General features: G+C 39.5%; 3 protein-coding genes across 3 annotated transcripts; 2 read left to right on the top strand and 1 right to left on the bottom strand.

Annotated features, from left to right (window-relative positions):
* The first annotated feature begins 938 nt into the window (after positions 1-938).
* Positions 939-3,472, top strand: rasd2b (RASD family member 2b). Its single transcript, XM_054604322.1, has 2 exons — positions 939-1,641; positions 2,952-3,472. Exons 1-2 carry the CDS (start codon positions 939-941, stop codon positions 3,470-3,472), a joined length of 1,224 nt encoding a protein of 407 aa, XP_054460297.1.
* A 4,814-nt stretch (positions 3,473-8,286) lies between these two features.
* On the top strand, positions 8,287-11,008 carry LOC129096166 (GTPase IMAP family member 4-like). Its single transcript, XM_054604852.1, has 3 exons — positions 8,287-8,410; positions 8,617-8,688; positions 9,709-11,008. Exons 1-3 carry the CDS (start codon positions 8,302-8,304, stop codon positions 10,638-10,640), a joined length of 1,113 nt encoding a protein of 370 aa, XP_054460827.1. The 5' UTR covers positions 8,287-8,301; the 3' UTR covers positions 10,641-11,008.
* A 1,400-nt stretch (positions 11,009-12,408) lies between these two features.
* On the bottom strand, positions 12,409-17,049 carry LOC129095764 (uncharacterized). The gene is made up of 3 exons (XM_054604321.1): positions 16,933-17,049; positions 15,993-16,832; positions 12,409-13,473 (listed from the first exon to the last, which is right to left on the bottom strand). Exons 1-3 carry the CDS (start codon positions 16,952-16,954, stop codon positions 12,632-12,634), a joined length of 1,704 nt encoding a protein of 567 aa, XP_054460296.1. The 5' UTR covers positions 16,955-17,049; the 3' UTR covers positions 12,409-12,631.
* Positions 17,050-18,498: the final 1,449 nt, after the last annotated feature.

Below are 18,498 nucleotides of genomic sequence, written 5' to 3'. Positions count from 1 at the left end.
TTATTGTTTTGTTATTGTATTCATATTAGTTTGTTGCACTTATTGTATTCGTATTAGTTTGTTGCACTTATTGTATTCATATTAGTTAGTTGCACTTATTGTATTCGTTTGTTGCACTTAGTTTCATATTAGTTTGTTGCACTTATTGTATTCGTATTATTGTATTCATATTAGTTTGTTGCACTTATTGTATTCGTATTAGTTTGTTGCACTTATTGTATTCATATTAGTTTGTTGCACTTATTGTATTCGTATTAGTTTGTTGCACTTATTATATTCATATTAGTTCTTTTCTGCACTTATTGTATTCGTATTAGTTTGTTACTTATTGCACTTATTGTATTCATATTGTTGTATTCATATTAGTTTGTTGCATTAGTTTCATATTAGTTGCACTTATTGTATTCATTCATATTAGTTTGTTGCACTTATTGTATTCGTATTAGTTTGTTGCACTTATTGTATTCATATTAGTTTGTTGCACTTATTGTATTCATATTAGTTTGTTGCACTTATTGTATTCATATTAGTTTGTTGCACTTATTGCATTCGTATTAGTTAGTTGCACTTATTGTATTCGTGTTAGTTTGTTGCACTTATTGTATTCATATTAGTTAGTTGCACTTATTGTATTCGTATTAGTTTGTTTCTGTTTGCTTTTTTTGCTCTGGTTTATGCTTTTAGATGCTTGTTTAAGAAAGGAGATGCACTTATGACTTCTGGTGACTAGTAGTTCTCTTGAATACCTATGTTGAATACACTTATTGTAAGTCTCTTTGGATAAAAACATCTGCTAAATGACTGTAATGTAATGTAATGTAATGTAATGTAAATGCCTATAGCCTGTATGCGGTATGATCAGTAGTATAGCCCACCTTGTGTCTTGCCAACACACAGCCTTCTCCAGAGGAACACGTCGACTCTCTCTGTCAATCATCATGACGCGGATGAGTCACTGGGTGGAGGATGGTCTATATAAAGACGACTACATCAGCCTCCCGGCCGGAGACAAGCTTATGAAAGGTCAGATTGCAGATTCTGCCCACTTTGTTGCGTGGAGCCAAGGACCAACGATGGAGAGAGGCAGCAGCATCATCTCCACCCAGACCACCTCCATCCCCGTCAGCTGCTCCACCACTGATGGGCCTTGCACCGGCTCCTCCACAGTCTTGCTGTCTTACAAAAACGCATCTCAGCATCTGACTTCATTGGGAATCAAAACGGGATTGGGGATCCTTAAAGTGGCCTCGTCTCAGTGGAAACAGGACAAGAAGACCCGTTCAGGTGTGAGGCCACTGTCCACAGCCAACAGCAGCCATCCCTGCAAGAAATCCACACTTGATCATCTGGCAGCTCTGGTTCTCCACGGACAAATCAGACAGCAACACATCGGGGAGGAGCAAGCAAAGACCAAGCCTCAGAACTGTAAACGCATCGTGGTCCTCGGTGCTCCGCGGGTCGGGAAGACCTCCATCCTGAGGAGATACTTTAGGGACGGGTTTGTGGAGGATTACAGTCCCACCTCGGAGGATTTCCTCAGGAAGCTGTTTCGTATCCGAGGAGAGACTTACCAAATCGACGTCCTGGACGCGTCCAGGGAGCGGGCTTTCCCAGCCAAGAGGCGGCTGTCTATCCTCACCGGTCAGTCAGTCATCTCTGTACATCACTTCTTAAGACACATGTTTACAGAATGGCTTTTATTACATTACATTACAGTCATTTAGCAGATGTTTTTATCCAAAGAGACTTACAATAAGTGTATTCAACATAGAGAACTACTAGTCACCAGAAGTCATAAGTGCATCTCCTTTCTTAAACAAGCATCTTAAAGCATAAACCAGAGCAAAAGTACAGAAACACACTAATATGAATGCAATAAGTGCAACTAACTAATATGAATACAATAAGTGCAACTAACTAATACGAATACAATAAGTGCAACTAACTAATATGAATACAATAAGTGCAACAAAATATGAATACTAAACTAACTAATGAATACAATAAGTGCAACAAACTAATACGAATACAATAAGTGCAACAAACTAATATGAATACAATAAGTGCAACAAACTAATATGAATACAATAAGTGCAACTAACTAATATGAATACAATAAGTGCAACAAAATATGAATACAATAAGTGAATACAATAAGTGCAACAAACTAATATGAATACAATAAGTGCAACTAACTAATATGAATACAATAAGTGCAACTAACTAATATGAATACAATAAGTCCTTTCTTAAACAAGCATCTTAAAGCATAAACCAGAGCAAAAGTATAGTGCAGAGGCAAATTACTACGAAAACAATAATTGCAACAGACTAATACGAATACAATAAGTGCTACAAACTACTACGAATAGGATAAGTTTTATGTGATGTCGTCGTTTTAATGTTTTTGTTTGAATTGGTTTTAGTATTTTCTCTTGTATTCGTTTACTAGTTTATATTTCATTTATTTTGTTGGTTTATTTGATTGTCACTTGTTATTTCATTTTTGTTTCTGAGTTTAGTTTTATCCCAACGACTGTTCTTAATTCAATTCAATTCAATTCAGTTTATTTTGTATAGCCCAGAATCACAAATTACAAATTTGCCTCAGAGGGCTTTACAATCTGTGCACAATGTTTCTTAATGTTTCTTCTATTGCACTGTTTTGCTGTCTTGTCTGTCGAAGCACTTTGTAAACCTTGTTTTTAAAAGGTGCTATATAAATAAAGTTATTATTATTATTATTATTATTATTATTATTATTATTATTATTATTAAAGTCTGCAGAAACTTACAATTGCTTGTCAGTTATTTCAATTTTTTCAAAACAGATGAATTGTTGCAGAAAAGATATTGATGTGTGCGTAAATGCTATTCTCTCTCGGATACAATGCATGCATACAAATGTCAACTATCAGAGGAAAATAATTCATTTTCTTTCTTCTTTGCAGGAGACATTTTCCTCCTAGTATTCAGTCTGGATGACCGGAGCTCTTTCGACGAGGTCTGCGCCCTGAGATCTGAGATACTTGCAGCTAAATCCAAGCTCACCAAATCCTCTGTTCCTCTGGTGGTCTGCGCCAACAAGATGGATATCCCGAAGTCTGATAGGGGAATATCTAAGGCAGAGGTTCTTGAAGTCCTCGGTGATGACTGCGCCTATTTTGAAACATCTGCAAAGGAAAGCACGAACTTGGAGAAAGTCTTCGAAACCTTGGCGACGCTAGGCGGGCTTCCGACTGAAACTGGCCCGTCTCTGCACCGCAAACTCTCCCTCCGTTCATACCAGGCGATGCGGACAGGCCGGGTGTCGGGGACGGGCAGTCACACCCCGGGGGGGCGAGATGAAGCCTGCGGTGCCCTGCACCCACTGGCCCGTCGGCCGAGTTTTAGCACGGATCTCCGACAGGTTATTGGGCCACATACTGCAAGAAAGACGGGCAAAGCGCTGGAGAAATGTCAGATTCAATGAGAGACAATTACAGTACGAGACGAAGTGTTACAGAGAAATAAAGGACTGATGTTCATAGTCATGTACATAATGTAATGCAGTATCATTATTTAATTCAATGCACTTGAGATGATGTTTTCAAATTATAATATTTTTATTATCATAATGGCTTGCTTATTTACCCAAGAAGCTGTGCATCTATCTATCTATCTATCTATCTATCTATCTATCTATCTATCTATCTATCTATCTATCTATCTATCTATCTATCTATCTATCTATCTATCTATCTATCTATCCATCTATCCATCCATCCATCCATCCATCCATCCATCCATCCATCCATCCATCTATCTATCTATCTATCTATCTATCTATCTATCTATCTATCTATCTATCTATCTATCTATCTATCTATCTATCTGTGTGTGTGTGTTTGTGACATTGTGTGTCAGATTTGACTTGATTATTATTGTAGCCATGACTATTGCATAACCTTTATTGAAATTAGATTAGCAACTCCTTCTCTCGCCCACTCTTCTTTTTATCTTCCTGTGTGCAAATGTGTATGTGTTTGTGAATGTGTTTGCGTGTTAACCTGCAGTCAGGATAGCCAGAAGTCCACAGCTCGAATCCCACACATCCTGAGCAATCAGATTACAGCCGAGGTTTCCAGTTCTGAACCAGAAGTTACCTTCCGATCCTTAACTACTCTATAAATGACCTCTCAGTTAGTTCTGTAACTCAGTGGGCGTTTAATGTCTGCAAACAAGTGGACTTTCAGCTCATGTGGACTTTCAGCTCCATCTTGATTTTGTTAAGCCTCTGTAAAGGGCAAAGTCATGAGGGAGAAGTGTTATAAAGTGAAGCTTTGTAGCACCAAGACATGACAACTAGGATGCACCTCAAACTATATGAAATGAATGAATAACAGTTACAAAGTTGCATCATATAATGTTTGTGGTCACCATATACAGTTTAATAGCTCGGTGTTAATCACAAAGACACCTTGCAGTAGAAGTAAATAAGATGGATGTTTTTTTTTTCTGTGTGTGCTGCACTTTGTGAAGGTTGTTTGCTTCTCTTGCTGGAGGTACAGTAGAGCGTTTCCATGGCCACCGCTTTGAGTTTTTATTCAGACCACTAGGGCTTTACACCTTCTGTAAACCTCACATGATCCCCACCAGCAGCATTTGTAAAAAGCACATAAAAGTACTCAGTGCAATGATAAATGTATTGGTAACGTCACACGCCCACGCTGTCACCTAAAAATGGTGATCAAAGTGACACCTCTTCTTAAGGCATTAAACGTGATAAACACACCACGTCACTTGCGAGATCCCGTGTGTTATTCTGAACAAAAGAAATGTGAGAGTTGAGTGTTTACTCACAGAGCTCTAAGTGGCTGCCATTATATAGATGTGTGATGTGCATGTGACTGAACTGAAGTGAGGCCGAGGCTCAGAGACGTTTAAGGACCTCGGACAAAACCTAGTTTCTGAGTAAAAAGAACCGTTCCTAAGAACACATTTAGGAAGAATTCAGGCTAAAATCCAATAAAATCTCATATTCACTGGACTAAGAATAAATCACCTGAAGACCTGTGACATTTTCTTCTATGCAATTCAAGGGATGAACAGTGAAAGTTGGATACCTGCTGCTCACTCATCATCTCCTCCAAGAAAACATATTTCCAGCTAGCATTCATCAGTGTGTATTATAATTTATGATATAACTGGTCAAAAGCCATTAAGTTACAATTAACAGAAATGACAGTTGACTGTTCTCTAAGCCCCTAAGATAGGTAACTATAAGTTACTGTTGCTGTGCCTGTTAAATCTATTAATTAATTTATTTTGTATAGCCCAAATCACAAATTACAAATTTGCCTCAGAGGGCTTTACAATCTGTACACATGTGATATCCTCTGTCCCGGAACCCTCACATCGGCACAGGAAAAACTCCCCTAAAAAAAACCTTTGGAAGAGTCAAAACAAAAACAAAAAACAGGCAAAAGATTCTGAATTTTGATGGTTGATATGCACGCTTATTATGCTTACCTTACAGCAACTGGTTGAAAATGGCAGATTTTTGATTCATAACAAGAAAACTCTAAAAGTGGTCCTGAATAGACCTTGATGGCTGTATGTATAGTATTGTGCAAAAAGACTGAGGCTGAAGCTACCAAGGCCAAAAGTCACCAGTTAATAATCCATGTAGAAGACATTAGATAAAGTAAGGGCATTGTTCTTTAAATTGCAATGTTAGTCCTGTAATGTAAGAAACAATGTACAATCAGACTTTCATTTTGATCTAATATAACGCTGGCAAGCTTTCACAATTACAAAATCATTTTTCCTTTTAACTTTACTACAGTAAAGACTTTGAGATTGAAGATGACAGATGTGTTTATTGAAGGTATAACGTCTGTAAATTAAGAGCAGGATGAAGTCACATCTGTTAAAAATCAGTTCACTCTTTATTTTTTATCATTATTATTATTATTGCTTGTTTGTTTGAATTATATAATATAATCATTTAATGTTATGTTTCTTTGACATATTGATTATATTTCTTCCGTCTATGTTTTCTGCGTCTGCAGTCTGAACAATTTCACTCCTGTGTGGCCCCAACGTTTTTTTGCACGTGCAGTGACACTTGAAGCCTTCTTCATTGTTATAGCAATCACTGCATGTACGCACAAACACACACACAAACACACTGCCACACACACACACACAAACACACACACACACACACACACACACTGAGCCAAACTCTCCAGCCTCTGACTGCACGTGGGAGGATTCTCATCATGTTCTTGTTGTTCTGTTTGTCTGTTTCCATCACACACACATACAGCTACATGCACACACGCAGGATAACAGGCTTCTTTCTAGGTGAACTACTAAAACGTGATGCTGCTTCTCTACTCGGCCTTGTCCTTCACAGGAAAGATCTACAATAGCTAGCATAGCTTTACGTTTTGTTCTCCACATTCTGCGAGCTCAGGGGGAAGATAAATGGATGTTGTATTTGTATTAACTGTGACAGCTCTCTGTCCAGTATTTATAAATGTGAACTATGTGTCTCTAATATTTCCTTTTCACTGATGTTCTAAGGGGTTTTTAAGGGCTTTTCCTCATTGTGTTGGGGCCTTGGGCTTGGTCTGGAATTGATGTTGATGCTGCCCACTGAGACTCATGCAGTATATTGTTATATGCTAAATGAGCATGTCTACACCTAGTGTGCGAAGAGCAGTGTTTGTCAGCAGTCCAATCAGTCACTAGTTCACAGCAGCTGGGGCGATATCATGCCACCGAGATAAAGATGAAGGGAGGCAGGTGGCTGGTCACGCAAGTGATGGAGAATTGAAATGATAATGATGGAAGAAGCACACAAACAAGCACACACACACGTCACCAGTTTTTGGCCCCCTCCTCTCTAACAGTAACCTTAGTGGGTTTATGCCATAATGCTCTAGAAGTATTATTTGCCAATGAAATGAAACAAAATGTAGACACTGAATTTTAGGTGATGCTTAGAGGGAAACCTGGAACTTAAAACAGTTCAGCATCATTGATTTTAGACAGTTTGGTGTTATCTGATTATTGTGCTATAAAAGTGTCTTCCCACCTGCCAACATATCACACAGCTGAGGAAACACTTGTCAGATGCGTTGAAAATATCTGTTTTAATGGGAGAAGAGTGCTTTGACTGTTTTAATTATATAACCAAACAACTTATGACAGGATTTATTTTGTCATTTTCTAAAAATATTTACTTACTTTTATAGATTTAGTTTTCTTCTTTTTCATTACTTTGTTTTTGACAGAGAACCCTGTTACAAAGATGTTGAAAGACCTGAGGCTCAATCTGGTTAGAAAAACTGGATCAGGAAAGAGTGCTCCCAGAAACACCATCCTGGGGATTGTAAATGCCCTTAAAAAAAGAAATGTCACCCGTGTCTGGGACAAAAGGCTGTCACAGAGAAGAGATCATCGATGGTGACAAGAATATTGTTGTCATCGACAGCCCAGGACGGATGTACCAGAGAGTCCAGGAGAAACTTGAGGAGGAGAGGGAAAAGAGGGAGGAGGAGGAGGAGGAGGAGGGAGAGCGAAGAAAGAAGGAAGACAGGATGAGTATTCAGATAAGAGAGAGTGGAGCACTTGAGCTTTAAATGCACTATAAATATATTTATGGAGTTGAGGTATCTGTGAGAAAAAGGGAAAGGAAGTGGCATAAAACATGGCTGAAACAAGTTATTGTTTTTTACTGAGGATCCTGTTGTGAAACACGCTCTATGTGGGATTGTGTGAGTTGAAAACAACAAAGTCTGAAGTTAAGTTTCCTTCTCCTGGCTTTCATCTCTGATTTCATTTTGTATCTCTACGGACTCACTCTGGACACCAATCACTTACCATATCAGCATCATCTGGATTCAAGACAGAAAAATACACATCTGTATTAGTGTTCGCAGATTGGCAGACCTATTTCAAAAGGTTATCCATTGGTTTTGATATGTGTGTTGCAACTGTACTGATATATTAAAGATATTTCGGGTTCAGATGTGATTATTTTCTCCAGAGGCTCTCTTGTTGCCTCATAATGTGTTTATAGTAAGACAATGTTTATCAGTTAAAGAGCTTAAATGCTGTTCCCGTGTTGTTGAGGGACTTTCTAACACACAACACACAACACGCCCATGTCCTTAAACAGACCTATTCACAGAGCTGTGGACAGCCTCTTTGGGGATGCACATTTTCAGATGCAAACTAAAGACAATACAAGGAAATAGGAAGCCCCCTGAGCAAATGCCAGACCTCCAGAAGTTTCCCAGAATACTAATGTCTGAAGTCAAGCCACAGAGCTCGTCTAAGTTCAAAACTCAGGCCTGGAACAAGGCATTTGGCCGCGAGGGAACTGGAAAAAATAAATCTGAAGTTATGGCTGAAGGTAAGACAATCTATCTGACTTGTGTTAAAAAAAAAAAAACAGCAGTGATCTTTTGGTTACTTTAGGATGTAACACTTACTGTGACACTGTGACACTGGAAAGGACATGAGAGGGAAATCGTAAAAACGTAGACCTTGATAATGATGTCATTGACTAATAGTGTGTTTTCTTTTGTGTCTCTATGGTATTATTATTTCATATCACAGCAATACCACTGCGAGAAAAGAAACAGAAAACTCTACCTCGGTCGGATGGGTGTGGTCTGAATAACTTTGACGGTATGCCCATTCATTGTCTCTTTATATCTGTATACCACCTTCTGACAAGGAACTCTTTACGTAGACCTTCATTAATTGCTTGACTAATGTAAATATAAGGAATATTGATCCTTTTTGATCAGAAACACATTTGGGGTTGCCAGGTTGTAAAACATCCCTTTGTCTGGTGTTCATTCTTCTCTAGTATTAGTGTTACTAGGAGCTTCTCTGTTTTGACGGCTTATCTGAAAAAGCAAAAATTTTCATTAGAAACTGTCTTTAAGTTTCTTACATCGATAACTGCAGACTTAATTACTTATTAGTCCTTGATTAACTTGGGACATTTTGCACAATAGAGTAGCGTTTTTAATTGTCATTTATAAATATTTTTGATTATGCAATGTTTACATCATACATGTGTCTTAAGATCTGAATTACCAAACTAAATGATGGCGGCCAGTCATTTGAATGTAAATCAATAAGCCAAGCGCATGGACTTTAGTGTTCCGCCTGCTGGCCCCGCCCATGTGGCCACACTCGACTCATAGACCTCTCATTGGGATGATGTCACAGAGATATAAATATCTTTTCCAGGTGAAAGTTTTACCTCCATGACAATTTCAGTCAACCTTATTTGCTGCCTGTTTAATACGTTGCCTCTTACTACTTTTATGTTTACATCCATGTTTGCCTGCATGAGCATCCTTTTTGCCTTTGTTTGCACTAATACTTTACTTCTTGCACATTACTGCCACCAACTGTCGATCAGTTGTACTTCCACATGCAAATATTGCTCAGAAACATTGCTTTATGTCACTACTTGAGGTCAAAAACTCAACAGATTGCCTTTTAAAGAAATCAGCTGAAAAGATAAAGCAAGTTAGAGGGAGATACACCATTCAAACAGTTCTTTCACAATTTCAGCAAGTGGTGGCCATAAGTAAAAACACTCACTGCAGACTACCGTGCCAAAAAAAGGAAAATGAAGAAAGGATTGACTTTTCCTTGTGCTCAGCATTCATTGTGCTTCTGCTGTTACAGCTCTGGATTTGTCTGGAGGGTTGAGGATCGTCCTGGTGGGCAAGACTGGATCGGGTAAGAGCGCATCAGGAAACACCATCCTCGGTAGAGCGGCCTTCAAAGAGGACCCGAGCCCTGTGTCTGTGACCAAACACTGCGAGACACAGAGCGGGGAAGTGGACGGCACGGCGGTCCAGGTGATCGACACTCCGGGTCTGTTCGACACAGGCATCACAGAGGAAGAATTAAAAACCAGAATAGAGGAGTGCGTGAAGATGTCGGTGCCTGGCCCTCACGCCTTCCTGCTGGTGATCAGGCTCGGGGTGCGGTTCACTGAGGAGGAGAGGAACGCTGTGAAGTGGATCCAGGAGAACTTCGGAGACGATGCCTCCATGTACACTATCATGCTGTTTACGTGCAAAGATCAGGCCAAAGCTGACAATGCTCTGAAGGAGTGCAAGGAGCTGCGCAGACTCTCTATTACATTTGGACGCAGGTACCACGCCTTCAACAACAACGACGCAGAGGACCAAGTGCAGGTCAAGGAGCTGATCACCATGATCAAGGAAATGATACAGGACAACGGGGGGAAACACTACACCAACGAGCTGTATGAGAAAGCCCAGAGGAAGCTGAGGGAGGAGGAGGAGCGCAAGAAGCAAGAGGAGGAAGAGAAGCAAGAGGAGGAGAAGAAAATGTGGGATGCAGAGAGGGAGAAGATAGTGAAGGAGAGAGAAAAGGTGAAAAAGGTGAAAAGAAAGAATATACGTGTGGCCTCGGCGGCTGCTGCTTTGTTGGTGGTTGCCGGGGCGATTATAGCCGTGGGAGCCGACGCCACGGTGGCTCTGGCTCTCGGAGCTCCTGTGCTCGTCCTGGGAGTGTTATGTGGTTTTGCTGCCTTTTGCTTGTGGAAGGACATAAGATGCAAAGCCAAAGCAAATGTTCCAGTATAACAACGCGAAGGGCGAGTGACAAGGACATCTGCAGTATGTGACCCTGAATATACAGTGAAAGTATTACACACATTACTATTTACTGTTTTGCGCTTACCAGTGAATGATGTTGTTATGGCCCTTTTCTGCATTCTGCTACCAGGAATATTACAAGTATGTGAATTTAATGCTGACAGTAAACAAACGGTATGAAATGAGTTTTCTTTTGGTTTTCTTTTCACTCATTTACTGTTTGGAGCTCAAACATGAAACCCACATCATGATTTATACTTGAACGGATACTCTCTTATTTATGAAACTCCTAATAAATACTGTTAGAATGTATTGAGAAATTGTTCTATATAAATACATTATTTTTCACAGTTTATACTTCCGTAACTTGTGATAATTGCTCCAAATAGAATATCCATGCACATGTGCTAATGTTCCTTATTTAAACTGTGACGGGCTGTTTGCCTTGCTTTATTATTAGCAACATTACTAGCTCACTTCCCTAAAGGAAACGAGGGACAATGGTAAACGTCCGCTGGCTGATCACATTCCAGCGAGGAAGCATTGTTAACACAGCAAACCCGTCACTATACTGACAGCACATTCCTGTCAGCCACCAGCACATAACATCTACAACACAATGACCAAAAACGCCTTAGAATGATGAGCTGTAGGCCGGTCTGAGTCAACCACATATTGATCAAAGTAAGGGTACTTTAGCTTTAAAATGTGGGGATGAAGCTGCATTACATTTCTTTAAAAAACAAAACTAGCACAGACGTATTAGCTGATCTTAGTATAAGGCCTTTGTGTTACTTGAAATGTGCTATTCAGAGGTTAGCTTGCTTGAGACATTTTGTGGGTCTGGTAGATTGAGTCTTAAGGCTTAATGGTAATACCTAACAAGAAAGAAAAATACATTAATAAAATGCATTAGGTAACTTAGATTAACAGTTTTCAAATAGTTCCAAACTGTCCATCTTTTTTGCTATTTTTTTTACAAGTTAAGTTGTGTTTTTTCATTACATATGTAAAATAATTCAGATTAGCCTCCATCATATAAAGATTTTAACCCGAGAAAGGCAACCTCCTCTCTTTGTGGCTTTTTATCTAAATGAAACAACCCCCTCAGGCTTACTTCTTTGTCCAGCAGAGGACAGATTTCGGTCGTGTTATCAAAGACTTAAATTTGATTTTAAGGTGAAAAAAATAAATTAAAAACTGTAATTCCATTTATATAAAAGCCGAAATGAAGCGAAACATTAACATTTTGTGACAGGTTACACATTCCCTCTACACAATAAATCAATGAATGCCTTTCATGTCCGGAGTGGTTACTGGATTTGACAAGCATTTACAATTAATACATGAAATGCACTGCAACTGAATATCTCAAAGTTCAAAGATTATGGTTCAGCTTAATGTCATTGTAAAATTTAGTATTAGAATGAAATGCAAAACTTTGATATACATTTGGTCAACAATTACAATCGCAAAAGGAACAATCTCAAGTCAAATCTGATCAGATAAATTAGCTAACAACATATTTTCCCATTTATTTATATTTATATAGTGTGAGTGGTGGAGAGTGGACGAAAGGTAACTTTTCAGGTGTGAAAAGTATTTTCACACGTCGAGCATTTTGAATGTGTTTGCTCTTAATGCCAAACAAGGAACAGTTTGGAGCTCTGGAATCTTTTGTGGGAATTCGTGCTTTCACAACTGAAATCTTCATGTAATAAAATATTTGGTACAAAAACAAAGACACCTTTAGAAGTTGTTGTCATATTGTTTTATTTTATTCTTACAAAGCAAACAATAATTAACAATTACAATAGTGTTTTCTGCACAAAATGACATTCAGGATCAGAGTGTAAAGCATGAACATTTAAAAAGGTTGGGCATAAAAGGTTCATGTATCGTTTAAAGCAGGCAAGCTGTGACTATGATGCATGCATGTACGATAGCAAAGAAATACAATTAAGTTTTGCAAAAACAACTCAGTTATCTTTTGTTTCAGGTTTCATCCACCACCCGATGGCTTTAGAAATACCTGCACCAGTGATCATTAAAATTGGTCTCATGGATGCAGCTGCTGCTGCAGAGGCACCAACTACAGGGAAGTTAATCGCTGCTGTGACTGCGGCTGCCACAAACAAATTATTACTTGCAGTGTTCGCATAGCCTGCCCATCTGCTCCACCATTCCTTTGAGCTCTTCTTTCTCTGGGCGTCGTCGTACATGCTCCTGGTATAATGGCTTCCATTTAAGTGCACTATCTTGTCTATCATTTCAAACAGATCAGCCACCTGAGTGCGATTTCTCATGCATGTGTTGTCAAACACAGTGTACCTTTCTTTATAGCCACTGATTAACTCCTTGAGTTCAGGATCTCGATCTAAATATTCCTCAATTGTCTTCTCCTTGAGCTCGTCACCCCTAGTGAAGAGCACCAGAGTGTAATTGGCGACTTCCTCACCAAAGTTGTCCTTGATCCACTTGACGGCATTCTTCTCCTCCTCAGTAAAGCGAGCACCCAGGCTGATCACTAGCAGGAATATATGGGGTCCTGGTTCAGACAGCTCGATACATTTCTCTATTTCACTCTTCAGCTGGGCTTCTTTCATCGCCGTGTCAAAGACTCCAGGGGTGTCGACCACACTCACAGTCCTTTTATCAAAGTGGCCGCTTTCTTTTTCACATGTCAGTGTCATAGAAGAAGGGGAAATCTCTGAATGGAAAGCATGTCGTCCCAGGATGGTGTTCCCTGTTGCACTCTTTCCTGATCCAGTCTTCCCCAGCAGGACGATCCTCAAGTCCCTGACAACTGGAGAGCTGCAGTCTGTGGAGAAAAACAACAGAGAGACACTTCATTTGATCTTGTGAGAGCTTTAAGGTCTGCTCAGAGTGCAAAAAGCCTGCATACAAGTAAAGACACTCACCTAGCATTGAGGAAAAACCCATCGTGTTGTAGAAAATAAAGTATCAGAAAAGTTTAACCTGACTTTGAACCACTAACTCTGTCTGTGCATTTCTTAACCGTTATTTCCAGATCACAGTATGTCTGTACTTCTGTTTGCTAGTCATTCCTCCCCTCCCTCTCTCTCTCTCTCTCTCTCTCTCTCTCTCTCTCTCTCTCTCTCTCTCTCTCTCCACACCACAGTGGTTTCCCGGAAAACGAAACTATGAGTTTCCAAAACAAGGGGATCAAAAACATAATTAAAATAGTCTGAATGTAAACTTATTAAAAGCTAAAGACAGAGAGACACTTCATTTGAACTCCTGAGAGCTTTTAGGTCTGCTCACATAAGGAGTGCAAAAACCCTGCATACAAGTAAAGACACTCACCTTCCATTGAGCTTAAACCCTTCTTGTTTTAGATAAAGAAATACCAGGAAAGACAAGTAAAACTTGACATTGAACCACTAAATCTATTTGTGTGTTTCCTTCAGATTACTGTACAGTACATCTATTCTTCTGTGTGCTAGTTATTCCTCCCTCCCTCTCTTTCTCTGTCTCTCTCTCTTCCTAAGTAGTTTCCTGGGAAGTGAAACTGAAACTTTCATAAAAGCTGTTGACAATTAGGTTTAAAACACTGAAATAGCTTAGATGGAAAGCAGGTTACACCCTAATCTCAAATTTGGCACAAACTCTTGAGTTGAGACGTGGCATTTTTCTACTTATATTTGCCTTTCAGGTATGATCATGGTTCAAGGTTCATCCTAATCGGCATTACACAATACAGAACTGTGCAATGAAATGCTGTTTTCCCCTGTCATCATTGCACACTGAGAAATTGTATAAATGAGACAAATAAATTAAATTAGAATAACATTGGGAAAATAGGTAGAATAAAAAAAACCAGAAGTATATACCCCTCCAACCACACAATAAGAGTAATATAACTGGTAAGCTACAGTGCAAATAAACACAGTGGAAGTGGGAGTGAGGTAGGAGTGCAAGTGATAAATAATAAACAGAACAGCACAAAATGACAAATGTAATGTTTGTATTCTTAAGCAAAAACCTTTGAAAAAAGATCAGATTAAAACCAATGCAGCACCTTTGGGTGCCTTTTTTTCTCAGCAACATCTCAGTTTCTGTGTCTAATCAATACAATGTGCTTTTAAAGGTTTTCATTGGAACTACTTTCTGCTGAAGAAATGGTCTCTATAAAAAGAGTTGAGTCTGAGGTTGATAATAGTGCCAGTATGAGCGGTGGGGAGTGGAAGACAGGAAGTGACTTTTCTGATGCGATGCCTGTGTTCCCGTAGAACCAGATGTCCCAGATGTTTGTTAAACAAGGTTATGGTTCTGTTTATGTTCTTTAAATATCTTTAAAGAATGTTGAATGTGGCTGTGGTTACCAGGATCAAGTGTGATCAGTATGTTCCCTTTGCATGAAGGAACATATGAGTCATCAAAACAATAATTTACCACTTTCTATTGTGCAGAGAATACCACGATGTTCAGAAAACCTTTTGACCCTTTACGTAAAACAAAGCTGGTAAAGGATTAATCATACTTGTAATGATGTATGAGTTTTATCATATGGCATCGTAACATATTTTATGAAAACATTGTTTCTTTTGCCCTTAAAGGAACAGTTTGACACTTTGGGAAAAATGCTTATTCTTGCTTATTCTTGGCAAGCGTTTGGTGAGCAGAGCGATAAATGCAGCAGTAAACATGCCTTTATTTTAATTTCTGATCAGTTCAAGAATGCATTTTCCCCATCTGTTGGATACATAATTTAATTATATACAGAATGTGAATTTAGCTGTAGTTTATATGGGCAAAAATTGGTACAGAAATATTTATATCAACTGGAGCTTTGAATTGAGGGCTGATAACTGCAGTCATGTTACCGGAAGTTGCTAACTGCATGTTTTTCAGCTTACATCATCCCACAAGACATTTTCAATTTTACATTAGACCCACAGTGGATCTGTGTCTTATAATTCACTGGAGCCCTGGAATTTGTTATGGGAATGCTTGCTTTCTTAACTGAGACTTGCCATGGAATACAAAATCAAACGACACCTTTTGAAGCTCTCGTCACATTGTTATATTTTATTCTTACTTTTCAAACAGAACAATTACAATAGTGTTTTCCACACAGAATGATATCCATCATAAGAGTGTGCAGTGTCAACATTAGATGATTGGTCATAAAAAGTTTATTTACAGTTTAAAGCAGGCAAGCTGTGACTAATCTGTATGCATGTACATTAATTAAATAAAGGAATAAATACAGTTTTGCACAAAAAAAGTCAAATATGAAGTCAATGTACCAAAGAAGGCAATCGATGGATGACATCACTAGCTTTCTTAAATGATCACGGCTTGACATGACTCAACTGTCTGTTTTAGGTTTCATCCACCGCCCGATTGCTTTAGTTATCCCTCCACCTGTGACGAATAAAACCGGTCTCATGGAAAAGACTGCTGCTTCCTCTGCCATTATAGCAGCACCAGCTACAGGGGCAGCTGTTGCTGCTGCTGCTGCCACAAACAAATTATTACTTGCAGTGTTCGCATAGCCTGCCCATCTGCTCCACCATTCCTTTGAGCTCTTCTTTCTCTGGGCGTCGTCGTACATGCTCCTGGTATAATGGCTTTCATTTAAGTGCACTATCTTGTCTATCTTTTCAAACAGATCAGCCACCTGAGTGCGATTTATCATGCATGTGTTGTCAAACACAGTGTACCTTTCTTTATAGCCACTGATTAACTCCTTAAGGTCATGATCTTGATCTAAATATTCCTCAATTGTCTTCTCCTTGAGCTCGTCACCCCTAGTGAAGAGCACCAGAGTGTAATTGGCGACTTCCTCACCAAAGTTGTACTTGATCCACTTGACGGCATTCTTCTCCTCCTCAGTTAAGCGAGCACTCAGGCTGATCACTAGCAGGAATATATGGGGTCCTGGTTCAGACAGCTCGATACATTTCTCTATTTCACTCTTCAGCTGGGCTTCTTTCATCGCCGTGTCAAAGACTCCAGGGGTGTCGACCACACTCACAGTCCTTTTATCAACGTGGCTCCTTTTTTTCCCACATGTCTGTGTCACAGAAGAAGGGGAAATCTCTGAGCGGAAAGCTTTTCGTCCCAGGATGGTGTTCCCTGTTGCACTCTTTCCTGATCCAGTCTTCCCCAGCAGGACGATCCTCAAGTCCCCGACAACTGGAGAGCTGCAGTCTGTGGAGAAAAACAACAGAGAGACACTTCATTTGATCTTGTGAGAGCTTTAAGGTCTGCTCAGAGTGCAAAAAGCCTGCATACAAGTAAAGACACTCACCTAGCATTGAGGTCAAACCCATTGTGTTGTAGAAAATAAAGTATCAGAAAAGTTTAACCTGACTTTGTGTGTTTCCTAACCTTTACTGTATCACAGTACGTCTGTACTTCTGTTTGCTAGTATTCATTCCCCTCCCTCCCTCCCTCTCTCTCTCTCTCTCTCTCTCTCTCTCTCTCTCCACACCACAGTGGTTTCCCGGAAAACGAAACTATGACTTTCAAAAACATGGGTATCAAAACATTATGGCATGGAAACTAGGCATCCTAACTCACTTGCATTGACTTTTAATAGAGAGAAACCAGAGATCTAGTTGACTAATTGTTTTATGTTTTGATAATCAAGGCTCAAGGTACTTTTTCATTAGCATTACACCATAAAGGATTGCACAATGAAATGCAGTTGCAGCCCCTAAATGCTGCACACTGAGAAAATATATAAATGAGACAAAGACAGTAAATTAGAACAGAATTAAACTTGTATTAACTGATTATTGCCACTTGGGGGCCAGGGAAGACTTACATAGTATTGAACAAGTCTGGCTCCTCAGCATGGACTTTGATTTCAAACTCTGATAAAGCTTAACAACTGCCAGGCATCATACCAGGCGGCTTATTTTCAGCCCGCCAGATACTAAGCAAAGGGCTTTAAAGGAGGGGACGTTGAAGTCAGTGTGGGAATGGTGGCAGTTTCTCTAATGCCATCTAGTGGCTCTACAGAGCAGCTTATGATTGATCGACCTGCATGCTGTGTCCTCACTAACTGCACTCAAATAGTGATACATGTTTTCAGCAAATGAAGTTACAATCCAGAATAATTTGACATGGGAGTTGTTTCATGTTGTGCTTGTCCGGTCTCCTAAATGCATCAGGCTCCTCTCAGCTCTCATCTTCACCTCGGCTCCATATGTTGCCCCATAATGGCCACTCAAACAGCAAGAAACAACTACATGGTAGCAATCCACAATGTCTGTAACAAAGTGTCCTTGTGCTGTCATTTTCTGCATAACTATCTGTGTGTGTGTGTGTGTGTGTGTGTGTGTGTGTGTGTGTGTGTGTGTGTGTGTGTGTGTGTGTGTGTGTGTGTGTGTGTGTGTGTGCGTGTGCGTGTGTGTGTGTTTAGTATGCAGTATTACACACTGCTGCCCTCCCACACCCCTGTGTATGAGATCCAAGGAGACAAGCTGGCCAGTCATAACAGAAGAAAGACACCAACTACTCACATCACGCGACTATACAGCCAAGAAACACACAGAGGATCATCGACACGCCATCTGTGAACATCTGGTGGCTTGATTAGTGATTGAAAGGTATGTTTTGTGGAGTTTATTTAGCTGCAACGTGAGAAAATGAGTGAATTGATTGAACCAAAAAAAAAAAACAGCTGGAACAAGTGTTAACTTTACTTTACTGTTATATTGTACTGGTTAAAAAACCCAACTGTAATGCAGCATTGGCTCAGATCTAAAATGACTCAATGAGTTAATTTAAAATGTGCTTCTCTAAAGTAAATTTGTTAAAAACTCTGTCATCCTAACAGAAGGTGTTCCTCAAGAAAGGACACTGAGGA

Source organism: Anoplopoma fimbria, chromosome 9, assembly GCF_027596085.1.
Source record: "Anoplopoma fimbria isolate UVic2021 breed Golden Eagle Sablefish chromosome 9, Afim_UVic_2022, whole genome shotgun sequence".
In the NCBI taxonomy this organism is placed as follows: Eukaryota; Metazoa; Chordata; class Actinopteri; order Perciformes; family Anoplopomatidae; genus Anoplopoma; species Anoplopoma fimbria.
This window is presented reverse-complemented; position numbering and strand designations above follow the sequence as displayed.